General features: G+C 39.8%; 1 protein-coding gene and 1 non-coding gene across 4 annotated transcripts in view; one reads left to right on the forward strand and one right to left on the reverse strand.

The window, feature by feature from the left end:
- The window catches only part of m1ap (meiosis 1 associated protein), a 57,126-nt gene extending 40,319 nt beyond the window's left edge, over positions 1-16,807 (reverse strand). For 2 of the 3 annotated variants that reach the window (XM_004554307.3, XM_004554306.3), the window contains exons 1-4: positions 16,565-16,801; positions 14,143-14,406; positions 13,768-13,965; positions 9,426-9,600 (exon numbers count right to left, since the gene is read on the reverse strand). In XM_004554307.3, coding sequence (XP_004554364.1) covers positions 9,426-9,600; positions 13,768-13,965; positions 14,143-14,400 — 631 coding nt within the window. In that variant the 5' untranslated portion in view covers positions 14,401-14,406; positions 16,565-16,801. Of the gene's footprint in view, positions 1-9,425; positions 9,601-13,767; positions 13,966-14,142; positions 14,407-16,564 lie in introns of all 3 variants that reach the window. The other variant, XM_076881905.1, reaches the window with a different exon arrangement.
- Positions 13,076-13,147, forward strand: trnaa-cgc (transfer RNA alanine (anticodon CGC)). Its single transcript has one exon. It is a non-coding gene; the product is annotated as a tRNA-Ala (tRNA).
- Positions 16,808-21,955: the final 5,148 nt, after the last annotated feature.

Genomic DNA, 21,955 nt, shown 5'->3' on the forward strand with positions numbered 1-21,955 from the left:
GCGATTTGAGTTATGAGCTAAATGCAGTGATCTGATTGGATTCGGATCTAAAAAATCATTAAAATCCGGCTTGGTTCGCAAAACTAAATGCTGCTAATTCGTGCAATAAAAATAAATGGTCAGTTCGAACTACTACATTAAGAAAGGTGAGTGCGAAAAATCCTTTAAACACACAAAATATTCACAGGGATTTGTTGTGGTAGGTGTGTGAAGACCTTACACTTGAAACTGAAATGGATTTACATACCATTTCTCCTCTGCAAAGGAGCAGAGCATCTGTCTGTTAGTGCCTCTAATAATTCATAATGTGAAAATGACAATTTCAGCTCAGCCAAACTGGAGGATATTTGCTCTGCTGCCAAAGAGGCATTTAGATTAACTGGCATCTGGACACCCAACCAAAATACATGCTTGAGTCTTGGTAGAGGGAGTCCTGTACAATACTGTACTAGCAAACATGTTTTTAAAAACATGTCACATACTATATTATTTTGGCAGACTTCAGCCTCCTCATCAGACTTTCCCTCTACTGAAACCTCTTTGAATGGTCAGTTGTAACCCATATTCTACAAGATACCACCATTCTGCTTCTCTCTCTGTGTAGTTGCAGTGGTGTATGATACTGCAAAAAATACAATTTGGTTATCACAGATACTCCTACTTCTAAGTTATAAAAGCAGTGTATGCAGGGGAGAGCAGTGGGCCATGATTTATGAAGTCTGCATCATCAATATACTTCATGTGGATATATTTTAATGACAACTAGATGTCTGAATTTCGTTTTCTACTGTGAGTGTGTTTTGCTGTATTAATGTGTTTGCATGAAAAGCACTTTAGATCAACTTCTAATGTGCTACATAAATAAAAATAACTTGACAGTCACCATAAAAGGGTATTATATTCAGACATATTCATACTTCAAGTTTGAAGTATTTTTCTTTTTTATTCAATTTCATTAAAATAATTTATGTAGTATGTTTCATATGGGTTGAATATATTATTTTAATGTCTGACTGCAGTTTTTTTTATAGGTAGTCAGTCTGGTAAAGTAACAGTTATGATGACCAATAACACTGTGGTAACTAACCTTAACTAATGTTGAAGAGTCATGATTGAAACATTACTTTTGCCACTAAATGAGCTACCTGGATATTCTGTGTATCTCTGACAGGACTCTGTCAGTGACCTCTGACCTCTGTGTGGAGGTCTAGGTGTGTCTAAAGGATTTCCCTCTTCCTTTGTTTCTTTTGTGGCCTGTTTTGGGGAAAATAAAAATGTATTTAATAAATCAGTAGTGTTGACAAAGTATGAAATTTCTTTCATACATATATTGCTGTTTGCACTGTTTTCATTAACAGCTGTAAAGTCTCTCTACACAATGCTCCTCTTTCTCACTCTGCAGCCCACATGTGTTTTTTCAGTGCAGCTGAGCGACCGCACATCAGCAAAACACATCGGAGCCGGAAGGAGGGGGCGGAGCATAAAGTGCCAGCATGAGAGGAGCTGTGTTTGCACAGACAGAGCTACTTTTTCATGAAACGCAAACAATGTATTGAAACATTGAAACAAACTAAATCATCAAGCTGGTCACTTTAGTACTGATTCGACACCAATACCAATGTTGGCATCGATATTACTGACATTTGGATCAATCTGTCCACGCCTAGCATGCAGCTTAGCAACAGTTGTCGTTTGATCAAAAATCCAACTATAAGAATCAATTGCAGGAAGAGTATGTAGCCAGGCATGTGTCCAGGTCTTTTATAGATAGAAACTTCAATGGAAAAAAATGACAATCTTTCATATTTCAAAGACAGACAGTAGAGGAAAAAAGCGTAATGCATATAAATGAGACAGTGTCGCAGGCTAGCAGAGTAGCGCTAATGCTAGTAACTAGAAAACAGAGATAAGACACAAACAGCAGTGTGCTTTCAACCCAGTATGACAGCAAAACATGTAATAGACACACCGGTCCACCGTGTTCTTTTCACGCTTTGCCTTTCTAAAACGTGAAATGGACACGCGCGCAGAAGTTGCAGTAAGCTGCAGTAAGCTGCAGTAACAGTAAAGGAAAAAATATTTTATTTCAAGCCAAAATTAAAATAACCACAGGAAAGCTTTAAACAGACATTAAGAACACATTTATGTGTAAATACATATTAGTCATCTAGCTTAATCATTTCTGGTGATTAAGGATCCTGGAATGTACTTCAGACCTTCGTGGCTTTAAATATATCATCTCCCCCTGCTGGTACTGCAACTCCTGCACGTATATTACACGCTGTCTCAGTCGGGGGTTTCCTTCTCCTACAAGAAATTTCACGACCTGACAGCATCGCAGCTCAAATTCAGTGAACAACAACCCATTCTTTCACAGATGCTTGTAAAGGCTAGGTACTCGATTTACACCTGTGGAAATTGGATTGAATGGACAATACTGTCAAGCTACACTATATTGTCAATGCACCATTTCGCTCAGGTACAGCTTCAGTGAGCACAGTTGTAGTTTTAAATTGTTGAATGGAGGTTAAATTGATGAGTGACATAAATTAGGATACTTTCATCAAATTCTGACATCAGTATTATAATGAATTATAACACAAAGGCCCTTTTAGACTGTTTATGAGTGAATGAAATGATTAAAAAAAAAAGCAGCCTTTCACAAAGGAAACAACCATCTGATTTTGCTTTCATTATCCTGTGTGTGTACTTTGAAAATGCAGCTGGAAATATGGTTTGCAGAAAATGTCAACTTAAATGTCAAGTTTACAATTACAATCATATTTAATAAAAATCAGATTGATACTGCCAATGATAAACACCTTTTAATGTCTCAATCTAAAACACACACTTCACTAGATTTTAATGTAATGCATAACATTTATAATAAACTGACATCTGACATCACAAAATAGTGCATCAGATTGATGCACTATTTTGCAGAGACGAATGACAAAGGATGAGATGTGTTTGAATACAGCTAAACAATGCCATATAATTTTTCGCTCATCAATCAGCACAGAAATAATTAGTTTTCACGCCTGACTATCTCTGACTATCCCTTAGGAGCAGCTGCATTCAGAGTGGGACAGCTTGTTGACTCTGTTTCAGTCAACAATGTTGCTGCTTAGCTTTGAAGAGGAAACCAAAACCACTGGTGCCATAATCATCCCTGTCTCTGTCTCACTCCGTGACCCATTTCTGTATCGTCTCCCTGATGCTCAGCTGTAAAATTACAGAACAGACCTAACATTTAAGGACACATCGGTGGAGTTTCAACAAAAACCGGATGCTCGTCAAGGCGTTGGCTTACAGACACTCACATATCTATACTTTCATTTTTGTGAGGACCGTTAACTCGGCCCTCTCCTAACCTTGACTGTAAAACCAAATTAAAAAGTGCTCGTAAGAGAGATTCAAACAAAATCTGGAACACTTAAAAATTATGTTTGAAATTGAGTGTCAAGGTGAGAAATCTTAACAACTCCATTAAGAGCTGATTTTTCATCTGTAAGGTCAGATATAATAATAACAAATACTGCTTCTCAGGCACAAATGCACACAGACAGAAAATGACAGTATAAATCTGCCGCATGCCCTTTCAGACATGATATAAGACAACAAGTTAGAATGACAAGCGAAACAGAGACAGAGGGAAAAAAATAGTTATGGTTTTTGTTTTACTTTGTACAAAAGAAAAATGGATATCCCACCCATTTCCTGCACTATGCCTCACTCTGTGGAATAAATAACTGACACACACACACACACACACACACACACACACACACACACACACACACACACACACACACAAACACAAACAGAGCTAAACCAAATTGTCTGGTGTTGAATGATGCGCCCAGATTCAAGAGTATCAACACGGCTTCCAAAAATGTTTGTGAAGCGGGGCCGGTGTCTAGCCGCACACTGCTTTTTGTAACTGAAAATGGAGAAATGACAAAAGAAATCGACTAATAACTGAAAAGGTACAGCAGCAGTATCTCTCTGTGTGTCACATCTGAGCAGCTCTGCATTTACTACTGCGGGTTAGACCCCATCAAAGGTGTCAGAGCAGCAATCAACCTGTCACGCTTCCACTAGGGTGTTCAACAGACTGACTAAACACAATTTGGACCTCTTAGAGCATCCAGTGAATGTGAGTTGAATTCATACTGGCTAGACACCCAGACTTCTTATGTCTTGATTAAACCCTGCTTTGGTTTTTCAGCCAGATGAACTCTGAGGTCAGTGTAGCTCTTGGATGAAGCACTGACCCCATTCCCTTTTCTGTACTGGCTGACTCTTATCCAAAACATTTGAGGTTTTCCTGTTAGTAAGAGACTAAAATGTAACACATTCATGTCAAAGTTTATCATACAAATAGAGCATGTGATGTATTATAATCTCTCTCTTGCTTTATTTAAATAAATTATTGTACTGTATGTTCTGTTACAATAGATGTTCATATTAAATTTGGCCGGAGTCTCAAATAATGAGGTCAGGCTCAAAAATCTGTGGTTTTCTCCTACTGGATCAATATGATGTCATTTACAGCACATATCCCTAATATGGTCGCGTCAGGTACATAAGCTCCACCCGCTGTTCTAATCTTCTTGTTTATGACGAGCAGCCAATCAAAAGAATTCTGGTCTAAAAGGCAGCTGAAGGGTGTTGAAACAACTTATTTAAGACAGAGGATGAAGTAAGAGGATGCACCAAGGCACAGTATAAGATATATAAAGATTATTTCTAAATGAATCATGGAAAGCTACTCTAGTCGAGTCTAAGAATAAAGATATGGAACTGTTGAATGAGCTGGGAATTACAAGCCCCTTTCAAGTTCTTTAATTAAAACAAATAAAATAAGTCAAACAAGCTCTTTAAGCGTGATTGCACAACAATCAAAATGCACAGAAGAGTGGAACCACTACGAACTAGTGGAACCAATAACTCTGTGCAGACATTAGGGTTTCAACAATCCTGCCCACTCTACTATGGAAAGAATGAATGCTAACAGCTTTTTGTGGGACATCAAAGGTCTAGGAGGACCACTGGTACTGATATATCTCTGATGATGGAAGCCGTAGTATCATCAAGTTAGAGTGACTGTCATGTTTCAAACACTCTGTGCTATAAACACTTCAACAACACTGCGGAGGAACACAGTGATGTATTCCCAGTGGCATCCTCATCAAAGTCAATCATCAGACTGCAGTAACTACAAAACCACATCTCCAAGGCTCTTTCCAAACATCTCTATGTTGAATGGCATTGCTGTTTGATTAGATACAGGGGAGAGATCGGAATGAGTGCCCCCGCATATTGATCTACAAATACAATAACACAAAAACACAAAAAAATGTGTACTTGAGGCACTGATTCAGGGACACTTATTTTGTGGTTCCTCAATATTTTATTCTAAATACTTTTAGTTCTAAAAAACGCACATGTAACACACTATCCTCTCTTTCACCTGACTGCCTGTGCAAGGACTAAGTACCTCTGTTTTTTTAAAGGCCGCTTCACGCTAACATTGACTCCATGGGGAGCAAAGGCTCTCACGAGGACTAATGGAACAAAGCAACAACGTTTTTCCTTAGATATTATATAAAAGCTGTAGCAGGGGATCAGGTATAAGAGCAGTTTTGCAGGCAGCATTGCATAACTGATACAACTGTCTCGAATGAGTTAAAGGGTATGTATAACACTGTACACGTTTACAAGAAGTTACATTTCAAATGCTAGTATAACATGTATAAGTCAAAATCTTGTTTTTGGTAAACAAGATTTTTTTCTATATCCAACTTCCATCAATATCATGGGATATATCCTAGTTTTGAATATCATCAACAACAACAACAACAATCTTTATTTATAGAGCACATTTAAAAACCAGCGGTATACCAAAGTGCTTAACATAAGAGACAGAGAAGTAACACGAGTATTATAAGGCCTTAGCAAAGTATCAAATATACTCACAGGTCAATGCCACTAATACACAGGGGTAATATAAAATGCATATCAAAATAAAAACATAATAAAAGCACAAGCCATAAAAAATATGTATAAGAAAAAATAGAGTAAGTCTAAGAGTCAGGTGCGAGCATTAACAAGCAGGACAGGCGAGATTAAACAAATAGGTTTTTAACCGTGATTTAAAAGATTGGATAGAATCGGACGTCCGGATCACAATCGGAAGGTTATTCCACAACTCTGGTGCAGCCAGGGCAAACGCCCGGTCACCTCTAGACTTCAGCCGAGATCTAGGCTGCACCAAGAGTAACTGAGTAGATGATCTTAATGCTCTGGCAGGAACATACGATTTAAGGAGTTCCTTGAGGTGGCTCGGTGCTGTGTTGTTGGTCATTTTAAACGTAAGCAGCAGTATTTTAAATTGGATGCGGTATTTTATGAGTAGCCAATGCAGGTCAGCTAGAACAGGAGTGATACAGGCAAACTTCCCAGTTCTGGTCAGAATGCGTGCCGCAGCATTTTGGACTGTCTGCAGTCTATGAAGGAGGGCAGAAGGAAGACCAAAATAAAGTGAGTTGCAGTAATCCAGCCTTGAGGTCACAAAGGCGTGGATGAGCTTTTCCAGGTCCTTATGCAGAACATACTGCCTAGCCTTAGAGATGAGACGGAGTTGGTAGAAACTAGATCTGACTACAGCTGACACTTGTTTATCGAGTTTGAACGAGCTGTCAAGCAACACGCCCAGATTGCTAACAGTGTCAGAAAGGGAGCTGGTAAGGGAACCAAAGGCTTCACGAAGTTGGCCACGAGGAACGTTGCTGCCAAATACCACGATTTCAGTTTTCTTATCATTTAGGATAAGAGAGTTTGCTAGGAGCCATTCTTTGACCTCGCGCATGCACTCTTGGAAACAATGGAAGGACAAAGCAAGATCATCATTTAGTTCAAATGATAGCAGTGGAAAGCGGTGCGGTATTTCTCAAAGATTGCACTTAGAGGGAGCATATACAGTGAGAAAAGAATAGGGCCTAACACAGATCCTTGAGGCACACCACAGCAGACAGGTGCAGCGGAGGAAGAGCAAGTGCCCAGGTTGACAGAGAAGAACCTATTGGAGAGGTATGATTTAAACCAATCAAGGGCAACACCTTTAATGCCTACAGTATGCTCAAGCCTCGCTAATAAGATGTTGTGATCTACCATATCGAAGGCCGAGGATAAATCCAATAAAACTAGGACCGCAGAGCGTCCATTATCAGCAATTAGAAGCAATTATCAAGTACAAATTTAATGTATGAAATTGAAAGTAAGAATAAAATAGGAAGTACAGAATTTTGTTTCAGCCCTGTATACCATGAGGAACTCTGAAAATGTTAAAAATATGAAGGTTGAATTTCTCTCTATCCTCTAGCTTGAGGATCCTGTGCAGTATCTCAGCTGTTCTTAGGACTGCGCTCTTCTGAACAGAGATCTCTGGGAGTCCTAGTGCTCCGCTTCCCACTGGGACCACTGTTACCTTCACCCTCCACATCTTCTCAAGCTCTTCTCCGAGCCCTTGGTACTTCACGAGCTTCTTGTGTTCCTTCTTCATGATGTTGCTGTCATTCAGTATGGCTACATCTATCACTATGGCTGTCTTCTTCTGTTTGCCTAACACCGCTATGTCCGGTTGGTTAGCCATCCCCATTTTGTCCGTCTGTATCTTGAAGTCTCACATGATCTTAGCTCAATTATTCTCAACCACCCTAGGGGGCGTCTCCCATTTTGACCTCGGGAGATGTTTCTGTATACTATGCTGAACACTTGGTTATGGCGATCCATGTATGCCCTGCCTGCTAGCATCTTGCACCCTGTTGTTATGTGCTGGATTGTCTCAGGGGCATCTTTACACAGCCTGCACCTGGGGTCTTGCCAGGTGTGGTAGACCCCAGCTTCTATGGATCTTGTGCTCAGAGCTTGTTCCTGTGCTGGCATGATTAGTGCCTGTACTGTCTTTCAGTCCAGCTTTGTCCAGCCACTGGTAGGATTTCTGGATGTCAGCCACTTCCTCTAACTGTCGGTGGTACATACCGTGCAAGTTTTTTATCTTGTGGTATTATAGGTAATTTAAGGCTATAAAACTGATTATGATTCAGACAGATGATTGGCAACATGATGTTTTCTATGCTATCCATTCTTAACACCTTGGAACATGCTTTCTGGTGCAAATTACAGTTGAAAGTCCAAAATTACACCTTCCTTCTCCAATCTTCACACTCTGCAAATCCATCCAGAGGGCCAGACTCTACTCTTTGATGGGTTAGTTCAGACCTGCAGGCTGTATGTTCAACAAAGTTAACAGAACACTACTCCAGCAAGAAAATAACAATGGCGAACTGCATCTGTTTATTTATGATTTAAGAGCTCTCTTTGGCAGTCAGGAGCTGTGGTTATCCCCTTTTAACGTTAAAAGCCGCTCAAAATCTGAATGGCTCATTCAGAGACACATATTCTGATCTATGGAGAAAGCAAAGAAACTTTCTCATGACTTCTGGGCCTCTAGACACAGTGGGGACACTTAATTATGTTCAAGAACAATGAGAGTGGATTTTGCATAATACAGTTTGTCTCCTCTGAAACATCATTAGTATAATGTTTCCAGCATCGCTCTCTCATACACACACACACACACACACACACACACACACACACACACACACACACACACACACTTCTGAGAAAAAAACAACCCAATCTTAAAGTCTGCTAAGTCATTTTCTCCACAGATACAAATAACTATTTATGATCAAGGAATAAACAGACGATGCACAAATAGTTTTATATGAAACGCCTCAGTCCTCATTATTTGCTCCCACTTGGATGTTTCTTTCTCACTTTCTGTTCTTCTCCCTTTTCACCCCTTTATTCCTACGCAGCCCTCATTGCACCCTCTACTTACTCAAACCAAACCACATCACTTGAACCTTCGTGTAATTAAAAAACATGACATGTGATTATGAAATCAGGCTCTCTAAGAGAGGACTGGCAAATGTTTGGATTGTAGCCAAGTTATACAAACCGTGACATATGTGATGAGTGTGGCGCGCAGATATGCTGAAAACAGTAAAAAAATAGTAAAAATAGGGTGTTATAAATGGGTCAGTGCTACACAGCTTCGCAGAGCATGATTAAGAAAGCACGGGGGGGGGGGGGGGGGGGGGGAGATATGTGGAAAGTGCGGAGGAGTCAAGTCTGCTTTGGAAATAGATAACAGACTTCATGAGGACTGAGTGTTTGTTAATGCTTTTTGCTTGTTGTTTTAAACTGAGTTACATGCACTCCTGGTTAGCCTGCAGTAACAGCTGACAGCCTGTCTCCTCTTTAATGACCCTACAGTCTCAATTTGTGTGGGTCTGAGTGTGTGTGCATGTTCCAGTCTTGTGTTTTGTGTGTGTATTTGTATTTCCTACCTTCAGTCTCTGAGGGTGCGGCGGCCTCAGGTGAGAGAGTGTCTTGGCCCCAGTCTCCTGTACTGTAGATCTGCACTACCAGGAGTCGCTTCAGTGAAACCAAGTCAGCATCTTTGAGCCCCATCTCCAGCTGATGAACAATGCTACGGCCTGGCTGGCTGGTCACCAGAGTAACCTGGGGAAGCAGCACAAATATTGCTCCCAGGAGCACAGACATAGACATTTCATTAGGTTTCCAATGTCAAGGGGCAAGCTGACCTCAATGCAACACAGTGCAAAAAAGTCATCAGGCTCAAAAAGAACTGAGAGGTGCCCTCTTAATGCTTCTTTAAACCACACTGCACAATATTCTGGCCACTACTTGTTTTATGCGCTGACTGATGAGAATGACATCCATGCCATTCACACTACTTCAACTCAAGTGTGCTGCAATTAATCTGTGATGTCTTGCGATGATGTAACCCATTCGCTGCTCTTCCACAACCACACTACACAAACACTATCACTTTTCATTAGCAAGCCACATTGATGTTCTTTGCCACAACTCTTTTCCAAAACCTTTCTGTATTTGAAGTGTTCCAGCTGGTTTTATGAAGGATTATATCAGAGTCACAGGACACAGCAACACCACAACAAAGCATTCTTTATGTCTGACAGTGCTGTGTCTGTTGGGAGTTTGGGGACATGACATGCAGTAAATTACAGTTACTAAAATGAACATATGATGTCACAACCACTAGATACAAAACAATGTCAGCCCAAAAGGAAAGTGGTACATGCATACTCAACTCTACATTTAAAGACACTCTAAAGGTGTATGACTGTATGTACTGTATCTCTAAGTTTTTGTTATGTGTTAAGCCTCTTAACACTCATTCAATCATATAAAGGCAACTAACTCAAGAGCTGAACCTGATAAACGACCTAAGAGATACAGCTGGTCCTTGTGTTATTCGATCTACAATTCACTGAAGCCTCATACGAACTAATTTCAGTGGAAGAGTGGCTGTCAAGAAGCCAATCCCAATTTAAGGAAGGGAAACAACTAGAAAAGACTTAGATATGCTAAATTACACATAAACTGGTTTGAAAATCAGAAGCAACAGCTGATAAATCCACATGTTTGGTTCAAACTATCGTCAATATTTCAGAAGAAGGATAATGATAGAATAGTGCCTACATTATAGGTAAAAACATACCTTGATGGAAAAACATAAAACTACTACTATGGACTACTATCAGTGATGGATTAGCATACACAGAGCCTGAACCTCAACATTATTGAGGTAGTGCCGGAAAGAACAGAACAAAAGTCAGCCAACATTAAAAGAAGACTTTTGAATGTCCTTTAAAAACCTTGGAAAAGTATTCCTGAAGACTACTTCAAGAAACTGCAATAACACTTGTCTGAGACAGTTCACACTGTGTTATAGAACAAAGATGGTCACATCACACACTGACTTTCAAGTTGTTAGAGTTGCATTTCTGTATCTCTATTTGCATGTTTCAGTAAACTACCTCGCATTTGTTTTACAAAAACACAAAGAAGTGAGGGCAGTTCAACATTTTTGCACAATACTGCACCTTGACAAAAAATATTTTAAAAACTGTCTCTTTGCAGAAATCCTGAGCTAGTCACTCATCTGAGTTTATTAATGGCTTTTCATTTGAAGATGATGTGAAGATTAATGGCTTCCCCTCTGAATGACCTGTAATGTTGGGTTCTGTATGGAACAAGGTTTGAGGGTCTTTGTGAGTAACTGGGTTACTCAAGATTTCTAGAGAGAGACATTACTGCTGAGATTTTCAAATGTATTTGAGCACCAAAGCAGATGCCTTCAGGTCCTGTTATATTCAAGGGAAGGCGGTATTCTACAGCAGATAAAACTGGAAAACACAACAAAACAATCTAAACAGATAAACAGCATCACAGCCCAAGAGGGAAAACATGTCAACTCGATTTGGGAGCGAGCTATCCCTTTAATTTATTTTTTTTCTCTAACTGAGCTCTCATTATCTGTAAATGAACAAAACTACTGGTAATACGTTTTAAAATGTTTTTACTCATCCGTTATCTTTTTAATAATGAAGATTTCGGCTGAACATTTGGACTAAAGACAGCAACTTAAAATAAGCAGAAAAATGTGATCATGGGAAGAGATGAAATTAGTTTTCTGTGTCATTTACATGCCTAATGGGGGAAAAAAGATAAAATAATGCTAGGCTGACATTTAGCATTCTACTGAATCACATTAACAGTAGCAGGAAATGATGATTGTATTTCGGTTATTGATGAGAGCTGCTCTCGGCTTCCGGCTGTTTAGAAAAAGTGGATGGAAACTGCTGCTCAAGGAGAACACATGCATGCATTAAGCGTCATGTATCTGAATGAAAACATGCATTGTATTGGTGGGCTAGCAAGGCACACACAGACACACATGCAAAGGGCCATGCTTCTGTTTTTTCCTTCACTGTCTCCTAACAGCGTTATTCATATCTCCTACCCTTGGAAGCAGTGGGTCTTAGTGCAATCATCTGTCCAGTGCCTCATAAAAAGCTGGCTGGAATTTACAAAATCTCGTCAACAACCTACAGCCTGGTGTCCAGAGGACACAATGTTCAGCAGCTACCACAGTTCTTACTGGCTGACTGCCGGCCTGACCCGTACATTTAACAAATTAGATGTTTTCAGTGAGCTGAAAGCATCTAATTTGTTAAAGTGAGAGTGAACACATGCCATAAACTATCACTTGGTGACACCAAAAATGTTTTCTGCGGTGCGTTATGAGCCTGCATGTTTTTGCATACCATTAGCAAAAAACATTACACAACATTAATAGAATTGAACGGATCTATGAACTTCAGCAGCAGATATGAGCTTTTAGTGAAACTTGTAATGTTACACTTAACTGTTCAATAATGAGTCAATACAACAGGATACAAGAGGATTTACTTTTTGAAACTGACTGCACGAAGCTCACTAAGGAAACTGGCTTCACTATTTCGTACACTGGCGTTAAGTACCTGATCCGATTTCCCCTTCAAATGGGGAAACACTGAAACTACTAAAGCTTTTTGCGATGTCCTCTTTCTACAGAGATGGTTAACAAGCAGATAAATAGTAGCTCTTTTGCTCCATTTCATATGTGGACAGGCTTATTTTAAGTGCACTGTTTCATATAAAACATGAAGAGCCATTAGCAGAGGGTTGTTAACAGAGACATGCTAATGAGATTGCCTTGTTCAGTCTGTTTTTTGCAGCTGCTTAATACACTGAATTGGAGCTCATTTAATAGGTATGAGTGGAACCTCTATCTTGAATATCCAAAGGGGATCTATTTAGCGTGAGCTGGTCTGCAGCTGAAAAGATTATCCTTGATAATGAAAATGAAGATAAAGTTAAAAAAAAAAGAAATCCAGTGACAACAACTGCAGAGAAAGAAAAATATGTAAATGAAAAAACATGAAAAACTGTGCCTATTATTCTCCTCACAGATCTAATTGACAGTTCAGGGGATGGAAAGAAGTAATTTACCTGCCGCAGGTAATGCTTCGGTTTCGATGGAAATTTCTCAATGTGTTCTCCTACTTAGAAAGCGCTGATGAATCTCATAAAGCTTTTATGATCAACATGCTCCCTGTGCCTCATAAGGGATGTAGCTCAGTGGTAGAGCGCATGCTTCGCATGTATGAGGTCCTGGGTTCAATCCCCAGCATCTCCACTTCTGTTGCCATTTAGAACTATTTAGACTCAGATTTCTGTGCTACAAAGTGGAATTTGAGGACAAGAAACACGATTATGGTTTAATGCTTTGTATTTACTGTAACAGTTACCAGGGTACTCTTATACCACAGATCTAACTGGCTCTCTAGCAGTGTGTGTTCAGTATAATCGATCAGCACTTACAAACCTACTAAGCAATTTTTTGAAAATAGTAACTGAAAGAGCCTGTTAACCTCTTTGTGCAGATAGTTAGAGGCTTTATATGTGTTTATTACTCCACTAACCATCAGCAAAGTTAAACAGGCTGTGTGTGACACCCTTTCTAAAAGCTGTTTGCCAACTGTAAATGAAAACCAAAGTTAAATTATTCACTAAAAGTTACAGAAGTGTGTACGGTGTTTGTGTCTTCTTTCACTATAAAGACAGAGCTTTCACACATGTGTGTTTCTTTGGAAGATGATCAGGATAGTTGCTCTCTGCTTTGTACTGTGGGGCTGATTCCTAAGTCAATGGTAAGAGTGGTCTCTGAGAGGAGCTCGCTACCCAGTCCCTGTGACTTGTACAAATGTGCAGTTTTACATAGAAATTCATTTCTTGCTGTGAAGTGTCGCTTCTCACCTCCACAGAGATGTTGCTGCCGGCCTGACTGCCAGCGCTGGTGTGTCTGATGTACTGTTTAAACTGCTGCAGACTGTCCAGCACTGCCTGTCGCAGCAGATCAGCTCCCGCGGCTGCTCCTCTGATACAACCTTCACTTGGAATAGACCTCAGCTCTTCAACACAGGAATGCAGCCTGGCGAAGTTACCACGAACTTGCTAAAATAACAAAAGTGACAGGGAATGAAAAATGGATAAAAATGGGAGATAATGTGGATGACAGAATGCAAAGCAGGAAAAGGGCTGATATTTATGTATGAAAGAAAAAGCAATTATAGGAGAGAAATAATGTGTTTTGCACTGCTTTCAGGAATATTACACTTTTATCCATCTTACCACAAGTGGCAATAGACATTCCCGCTGCCTGCTGACGGCATACAGGCTCAGTAGAGGTATCCTACAGGGCCCATCCAGACTAGAGGCCAGAGACAAGAAGTTGTCGAGAGCATCGCAAAGAACTGTGCGGGTCTCTGACCATCGGGGCGGCAGCGCCTCCACAATTAGGACCCTGGCTGGTTGCCGTGGGAACGACGAGGACCAGAAAACCAAACTTGGAGAGTTGGAAGAAGCTGCTGCCCTCTTTCTGCTCTCCATGATAGCCTGCAAACCACAAACACAATGCTGAAGGAACACATAAAGTACACAAAGACAACAAAAGAAAAATGTAAGGTCTCTTCCCCTGTAATGACAATCACCCTTAGGAATTAACAAGATTCATTAAATAAGTACATTATCTGCAGTCCTAATCATCAGTAGGGAAACTAGAACAGAACAAAATAAGCAGAATAAATGAGTTATGCTGCATATGAAAATATGTAGCGAGAAACTAGGTTATAAATCAGTCCATTCTTACATAACTCAGGGCTTTCCTTTAGATCTGAGGAGGATGGTGGGAAAAGAAGTAGTTGAACACTGAAAACATAAGAATATAATCTGAAATGATAACACAGCCAGCTCTGCTGCTCTCAAATGTTCACTTAATCAGAATCATGTTACTATGCTGGAATAAATCATAAATGAAAATATGTAAAACCAAAATGGACAAAATGGAGCATATAAAGAAGACTAAAGTAAGCAACGCTAATGTGTCGAATGCTCCAAATACTGATCAATTTTATCACTGCTGTTTTAAAGATATGATACCGGCAACATGTTTAATATTTTAGAACCTTTAAATTATCTGTTTTGCATAACCAGCAATCCAAAACGCAAAAAAGCCCCCCCATTATAATATGAAATGTAGTAATTGACAGCTGGGAAATGGGTCTTTGTGAGGGTGACTATGCACATAAGCACAATTCCATGCTTGAGAAAATAAAACCCACTTAAAAAAGGGACTACAACACATTTGAAAAATATCAGTACCTCATTTTTTCCTTTTGCATCCGCATTCGGGGAAAACCCCCAAACATATCCTTGCAATATTTCCTGTAGATTTCAGAGGGGTAGATGACTGAACAGTCTGAACATATATATTTTGTAAGAAGGGCCATCTGTGTGGCTGTCAAAAGGAAGCAATCAGTCATCCATCACACAGGATGTGCCCAAAGGGTTAAAGAGGGAAACCCCCTAATCTTTCTATAAACAGTTACTCCATCAGAAACCCGTCATTATGGAATATATATCTGCAGCATCGTTGTCTCCCTTTACTGACACACAGCTACTCAGCTGGTTGTTTAATTTCCACAGCTTGTTGAGTGCAGCTGATGGCATTTTGTTGTGTAGTTTACACATAAGGGACTGTGACGTGAATTTCATTTTAAGCAAATAACTGATTAAATTGCTGAATTAATTGCTGTTTGTCAAATATGAAGATTTGATCATTTTTTCAATTCATTGTAAACAGAATATCCTTTGGTATGGGACTGATTGTTATAGTAATTAAGCTTTGACTGGGATGTGCAAATTAGCACACTATTTGACTGATATGTTACAAAATGAAATTACTCTGAGACATAGGATAGATCATGTCTATGTAAAACACACTTAAAAACCTGAAATAGTAAAGGCAAGTCATAGGCCTGACTCAAGGCTAAAAACAGAAGCAAATACAACAGATTTAGAGCCATTACTAGAGAGCTTGGAGTGGACTTATCAGGGCAAAACCATTGACAGAAATAATCCCTCAAAGGCTGAGCTCCGAGCACTCTTTATCATCCCAGGTCTTTTAATCCTGTATCCCCAGGCCCTGCTCTATTGTTGTCTTCAATATAAAGGGCACATTGTGTAAATATGTGCATTGTTTGATTGTGTGCCCTTTTCATCTACCTCTGACTCAGTTCTCCTCTTCTAAGCCAAATTCTGTGCTTCCCACCACCCAGATCAAATATCTTTCACCTTCACACCTTGATCTTGCATCACCTCTAAGACTACTGTTCAAAGACAAATAAATGTAATCAGATTCAACCCAGTAGCTAAAAAAATGAATCCTTTTGCCACAGGGGTTTTGGGTTGGTTATTCACTGACCTAAAAAAATATTTCAGGCATTACTTAGTGGTGTGAATTTAACATCACACTACAGTGACACAAACACATCTCTTTTTGTGCAGCTTTAATAAGCCATGCAGTCCATACTGCCTGTGGTCATGTCTTTAATTAAATGATTTTGACACAAATAATAGGTGGCAAGAAACATTAATTTATTAGTATTTAAAAACTAAACACATGTAAATTAGATTATTCTTAGATTAGAAAGCTGTTATATTAATTTTAGCTAGGATTAGCAATTTATACCTTGCAAAGTTTAGCTAACATTACCTTGCTGAGTTTAAGTTCCAACTTCTCTCAAAATAGCTTCTGCTGGACGGTCTGTTATGTCAAGTAGACAGGTTAATAAAAGTATATAGAAAAGAGAAAACCAACAAACTTTTGCGATACAACATGCACAGGCTCTGCTTCTTATCAACAAAATAGCTAACCTAGACCTGAGAGTTAGTCGGTTAGCATGCTAACGTTAGCTAGCTAACAGTAGGCCTGTAACCTGAATCCAGAACAGCTTCAATACAAAAGGGCATAAATAACATAATAGAGACACAGCACCAATAATGTTACACTGGGAGTTAACTAAACTTACTTTGAAACAATTTCTAGTTTACTCTGCTAATTTATTAATGCTGAATAAAACTGACATATGTGGGGAATTTTGCAGGTATATAAAACTGATAATTCATTTTTAGAGAATTTCATCTACATTTTAATATTATTTGAATTAAACATCTGTAATAGATGGTAGAGAGTTGTTGTTTTTTTTTAAATTCAAGACAAACAGATTTTTATTAAGTTGCTGAGACGTTATTATTTTCAGTTGTTGTGTTAAATTTCTTTAATCTTAGTAAGCAGCAATTTCAATGTTTCATCTACCCAACTGATTGTTATTACTCCTTAAATACATTGTGGTATTATCTTCTCAGAACAACCACTTTGCGGTCTGCCTCTGACATCCTCTGTTGTATGGAAACTGGCCTTCAATTTGGAGATGTACTATGGCTCACTCCAAACGACGCTACAACTTGGTTTTGCAGAACAAATGCTTGAAGTTTCTCTGTGCACAAGCCCTATCCAGATCAGTCAAATATGGCATGCTTGTAGCAGGTACTGTTAATCAGGTACCAGTCAGGCACTTGATTGTTAGCTCCAGGGGTACCAGAAGCTCAAAACAAGAGTCAGTATCAGAATAACCTGTTTGGCATTGACAGAGAAGATTTGGCAAGTTTTTCACAGGCATCTTACATATGCAACTATGCAGCTCAACCCACAGTTGTATTTTTCTTACAAATGCAGTACCACTTAAGAGGACATAAACAGGCTTTCCAATGGTAAAAGATTTATATCAAAGAAGCATTGTTACAGAAATGAAATACACAACCAAATACAAATTTCCTTACCTGTTGAGCTAAGTTTATATTAAAGAATAAAAAAATCCCCATAACTTTTTTCGAAATGTTAATTCAAAAACCCCATTTGCATCTTGTTCTGCCCCGCTTCTGTGTTTATTTCTATTCATCATTTGTAGATGAATACAGAAAAAGATCAATGAGAGACAAAGTGCAGGGACAGAATAAAAGGCATGGAAATGTGTTCCTGATTGCTGGTTTGCTTGATTCAAGTGCTTTCTTGGACTTTGTGGCTGTTTATATGTGAGAGAGCCAGACGGTCCGAGCTGTAAAGGTGCAATCAAGATGTGCAGGGAGCTGCAGTCTTGGAAAATGGAATACAAGGTTTTTGATGAATGTGTGTGTATGCGTGGATGAAGGGGCTTTGTAAAGGGGTCTGCATAAAAGGCTTTGGTGAGAGCTCTGTCGTGAAATGAGAGCTGCTGCAATCGTGCACAGTCATACTCGCCGTCTCTCTCTCGCTCCCCGTCACTCTCTCTCAGGCACACACAAATGCTCCCAGTGAAACATGTCACTGCCAGGGTATATGAGTTTGTCATGAAGAAACTGGAACATGCACATCTGTTTAAGGGAGATAAGAGGTATGTGTGTTTTTTGGTGGAAAAAAGGAAAAAAATAAAATAAACTTAACTTCTGCCAACCCACTGCACCTGGCAAAACCATTTGGGGATAAATATGTAGCCGGTCCTGATTTGAAAACACACTCTGTCTTTCTGTGCGTATATCTATGTGTGTGTTTGCGTGTCAGCAGCTGATTAGGGCTTAATGTCACCCATTGGGCGGTGGCTTCTTGAAGGCACTGGCAGTTCTCCATCTTGCCTTTTTCTTTTTTGGCTAAACTTTTCATATCCCACGCACCTGCACCATCTTCCAGGGTTTTTTTTTCAGTCACTCTTTATACCTCCTGTCAACATCCCACTTGCCTGCCCTTGCTCAAAGCTCTATTTTTATCCTAAATGTATATGTTGTGCATCCTGTTGCAGGGACTTCACTGTGAGGAGCTTGACTGGGATGGATGTTGAGCAGTCAGTCTGAACTATGAGGGTCTGTGTAAAGGGATTAGGTGCACTGATATGATTGGAGCTTAATCAGTCTTACACAAAGAGCACACACACACACACACACACACACACACACACACACACACATGTGCACAAAATGCACACATGAATTTGCTTCCCAATTTTGTTGTGATGAACGCACACACTTCTAGGTCAATAGGAGCTTTGCACCAACATACTAATCCGCTGTGTCTTTTTGATTTACTCCTGGGGATCAGGCAAAGTTTGCCCGGTGGTTTTTAGCACTTTTCGTGCACACTAGTTGCTCTTTTCGCTCGTTTTTGCCCAGTTTTGAATTTCACTTCCGTCTTAGTTTTATTCACTGAGCAACTGAGGTTAAATGAACATTAAGTCGGTTCTGCTAAGTTGTTTGCTTCCTTGAGAGGTTTTAGTTAAATTCCCTAAGATGGGAACAAGAGCATGAAATTAGAAAATCCTCTACATCCTAGCAGTTTTGGCGGAAGGGGGTCAGATGGAAGCTGTTGACAGAAGCTATTTTCATAACTTAGGTTTTTAATTATCTGAAAAAAGGCACTGGGACAAATCACATTATTTTTGGAAACAGCTTAAATTATACCTGTTTTAGTTCCACACCCCTATCAATGTTTAGCCCATTTATATTATACTCTTCAAAATATGGCTGCATACATATATTTACGGAAGTATCAGTTTGCCTAGACTCAGATGAGGATATTTATATTTGTATGATGTCTGTGCACTAAATATAAAGCTAAAGTCAGCAGAGCATAAAGGCTTGTAGACTGTAAATAAAAGATGGATGTAGCCCTGTGGTATCATGCATTAGTGAAGTCTGAAGTGTTTTCAGATGTGAATTTAGATGTGATGAGCAATAGGTGGGTCTGACAGAGAATCCAAGGGATTCTGCCTTTTGTATTGTAATGTAATTTCTTTATGTAACATGCACTCGGGGGCTCCCTAGCTGCAAGCTCAGCCACAGTCTTTCTTCAATTATAGCTAGCTGAACCACTTCATCTACGTAGTGAAGTAAGTATATAAGCTAAAAATTAAATGTACGATATAAACACATTTAATTTGTAACCAAAAACTAAAAGGTGAAGATTGACAGACAGATTGCTGCAGTATCTACAGCAGAGGTTCCCAATCCCAGTCCTCGAGAGCTACCATCCTGCAGCTTTTAGATGCATCCTTGTTCCGACACACCTGAATCAAATGAATGGCTTGTTATCAGGCCTTTGCCAAACTTGATGGCACGCTGAAGAGGTAATCAAACCATTTGATTCAGCTGTGTTGGAGTAGGGATGCATCTTGCTCTCAAGGACTGGCTCTGTGTCCCAAAACGTCGGCTGCATCCTTCGGAGGCCGCACTTGAAGGCCGATTACATCACAGCTAGGCGACGAAGGCTGTTCCAATTCGTCGACTCCTTCAAATGCGGCCGACAAATGCGTCCTTCATTTCCCCGAATTTGAAGGATGGGTCGGGTGTGTCCTTCGTGGCCCACCATATCCCAGAATTCATAGCGCGGCCCAGCCAAATTTCAGCTGCCAACAATGGCGGCCGCTACTGAGTTTTAAAATTAGTCTTATTATTCTTTCTGGGTCACAAAATAAACTTTTAAAATATTTTCAGGCGAGAAAGTAGCTGTGTAAATTTCAAATATCTGCTTGGTTTATCAAGACATCGCATATTTGCAAAAGTGTGCCGACGTTTTCGGAGACGTCTGTACCCCACCCGCTCGATAGCAAGCCGGGGGGTTCAATGGTCACTCGAGCCGGCGAGAGCAGCGGACTCCCGGCTTCATCGTTTTCAGACCCCTGCTCTTTCGCTACTCAGGTTAAACATGATATATAAGTCACTCGGATAACTTAAAAATTAAATTTTTTACCCTTTTTCGGTGTTTTATTTGTTCCGGAGTAAATCGGTTTGGCTGTGATCAACGTTATTAGATTAAATAAAACTTTATTAATTCATCAGGTTCCTCCGGGATTTTCACACAGCTGAATAAACGTTAAACAGAAAACTGATTAAACAGAAGTGTGAGACGGTCGAGAATTTACGCCAGTGTCCTGTTATATTTTTAGATAGCAAGGAGCAGACGGACGAGTTTATTAAACTCCACCGACACAGCGGTGACGCAAATCTGACTGTCCCATTTCACAGCCTCGCACTTCCGGCCTTCTCGGTCTTCGAAGGACCCGGCCCACGTAGACCACGAAGGCCGGGTCCTCCGAAGGATGCAGCTGACGTTTTGGGACACAGCTTGGGATTGGGCACCCCTGATCTACAGTGATGCAGATGTTGTACTGGTCCATTATGATGAAGAGAAGGCTGAGTATATCTACATCCCTACCCTTATCGATGGCTATGAACTCTGGGTAATGATCGAAATATACATCTTGAGCTTTCTCTGAAGGGTTCCTGGGCTCAGCCTTAGAGATAGGGTGAGATGTTCAGTCATCCAGGTAGGACTCGAAATAGACCCGTTGACTCCTCCACATCCAAAGGAGCCAACTAAAGTGTTTCAGGCATTTGATTAGGCTTGCTTCCTAGGCACCTCCTGGGCAAGATGTTTCAGGCATGTTTTATCTTGAGCAGAGAGTGGTCTGTCGTGCAATAATTAACGTCTGCCAACAGGTGTGATTTGGATGACTAACAGCTGCATGTCATGTCAGGAGGAGAAAAATAGTTGCCCAAAACAATGATATCATCAAAAAGGGCACAGCCTTATTGGGTGAAAGAATGAATCAGGATGAAAACTGAAGAAGAAAAATGTGCACAGAATAATCATATAAGGTTGTATAATCCACCTTCTATACCTATTATATACTTATTGGATTATATTCCCTTTGGATTAAGCCAGGGAAGCCATTTTTGCACTCTACTTCTTCTTCTTCTTTCTTAAACAACTATATTTCAAAAACCCTCAGCCACCGCAATTATTACATTGAAAGATTTCAGTGTACAAATCAAAAGCATGCTTCAGCATGTTATGCTTTGCATTAAAGAAAAACAAGTAATCAGGAACTGTGAAATCTGCTTGTTTATATTATTAGAACAGCATATCGATCATGCATCCTTGATTGCACAAGACAGACTTCCACTGAACTACTGCAGGTATTTTCTTGTAGACTCAGGCGATATAATCTCACAGTGGGACTTCACAGATTTGATTTTGTTTTGTTGAAACTAGATTGTCTTCCTCGAGGGCACGAAA

The sequence above is a fragment of the Maylandia zebra genome, linkage group LG3, assembly GCF_041146795.1.
Source record: "Maylandia zebra isolate NMK-2024a linkage group LG3, Mzebra_GT3a, whole genome shotgun sequence".
Lineage (NCBI taxonomy): Eukaryota > Metazoa > Chordata > Actinopteri > Cichliformes > Cichlidae > Maylandia > Maylandia zebra.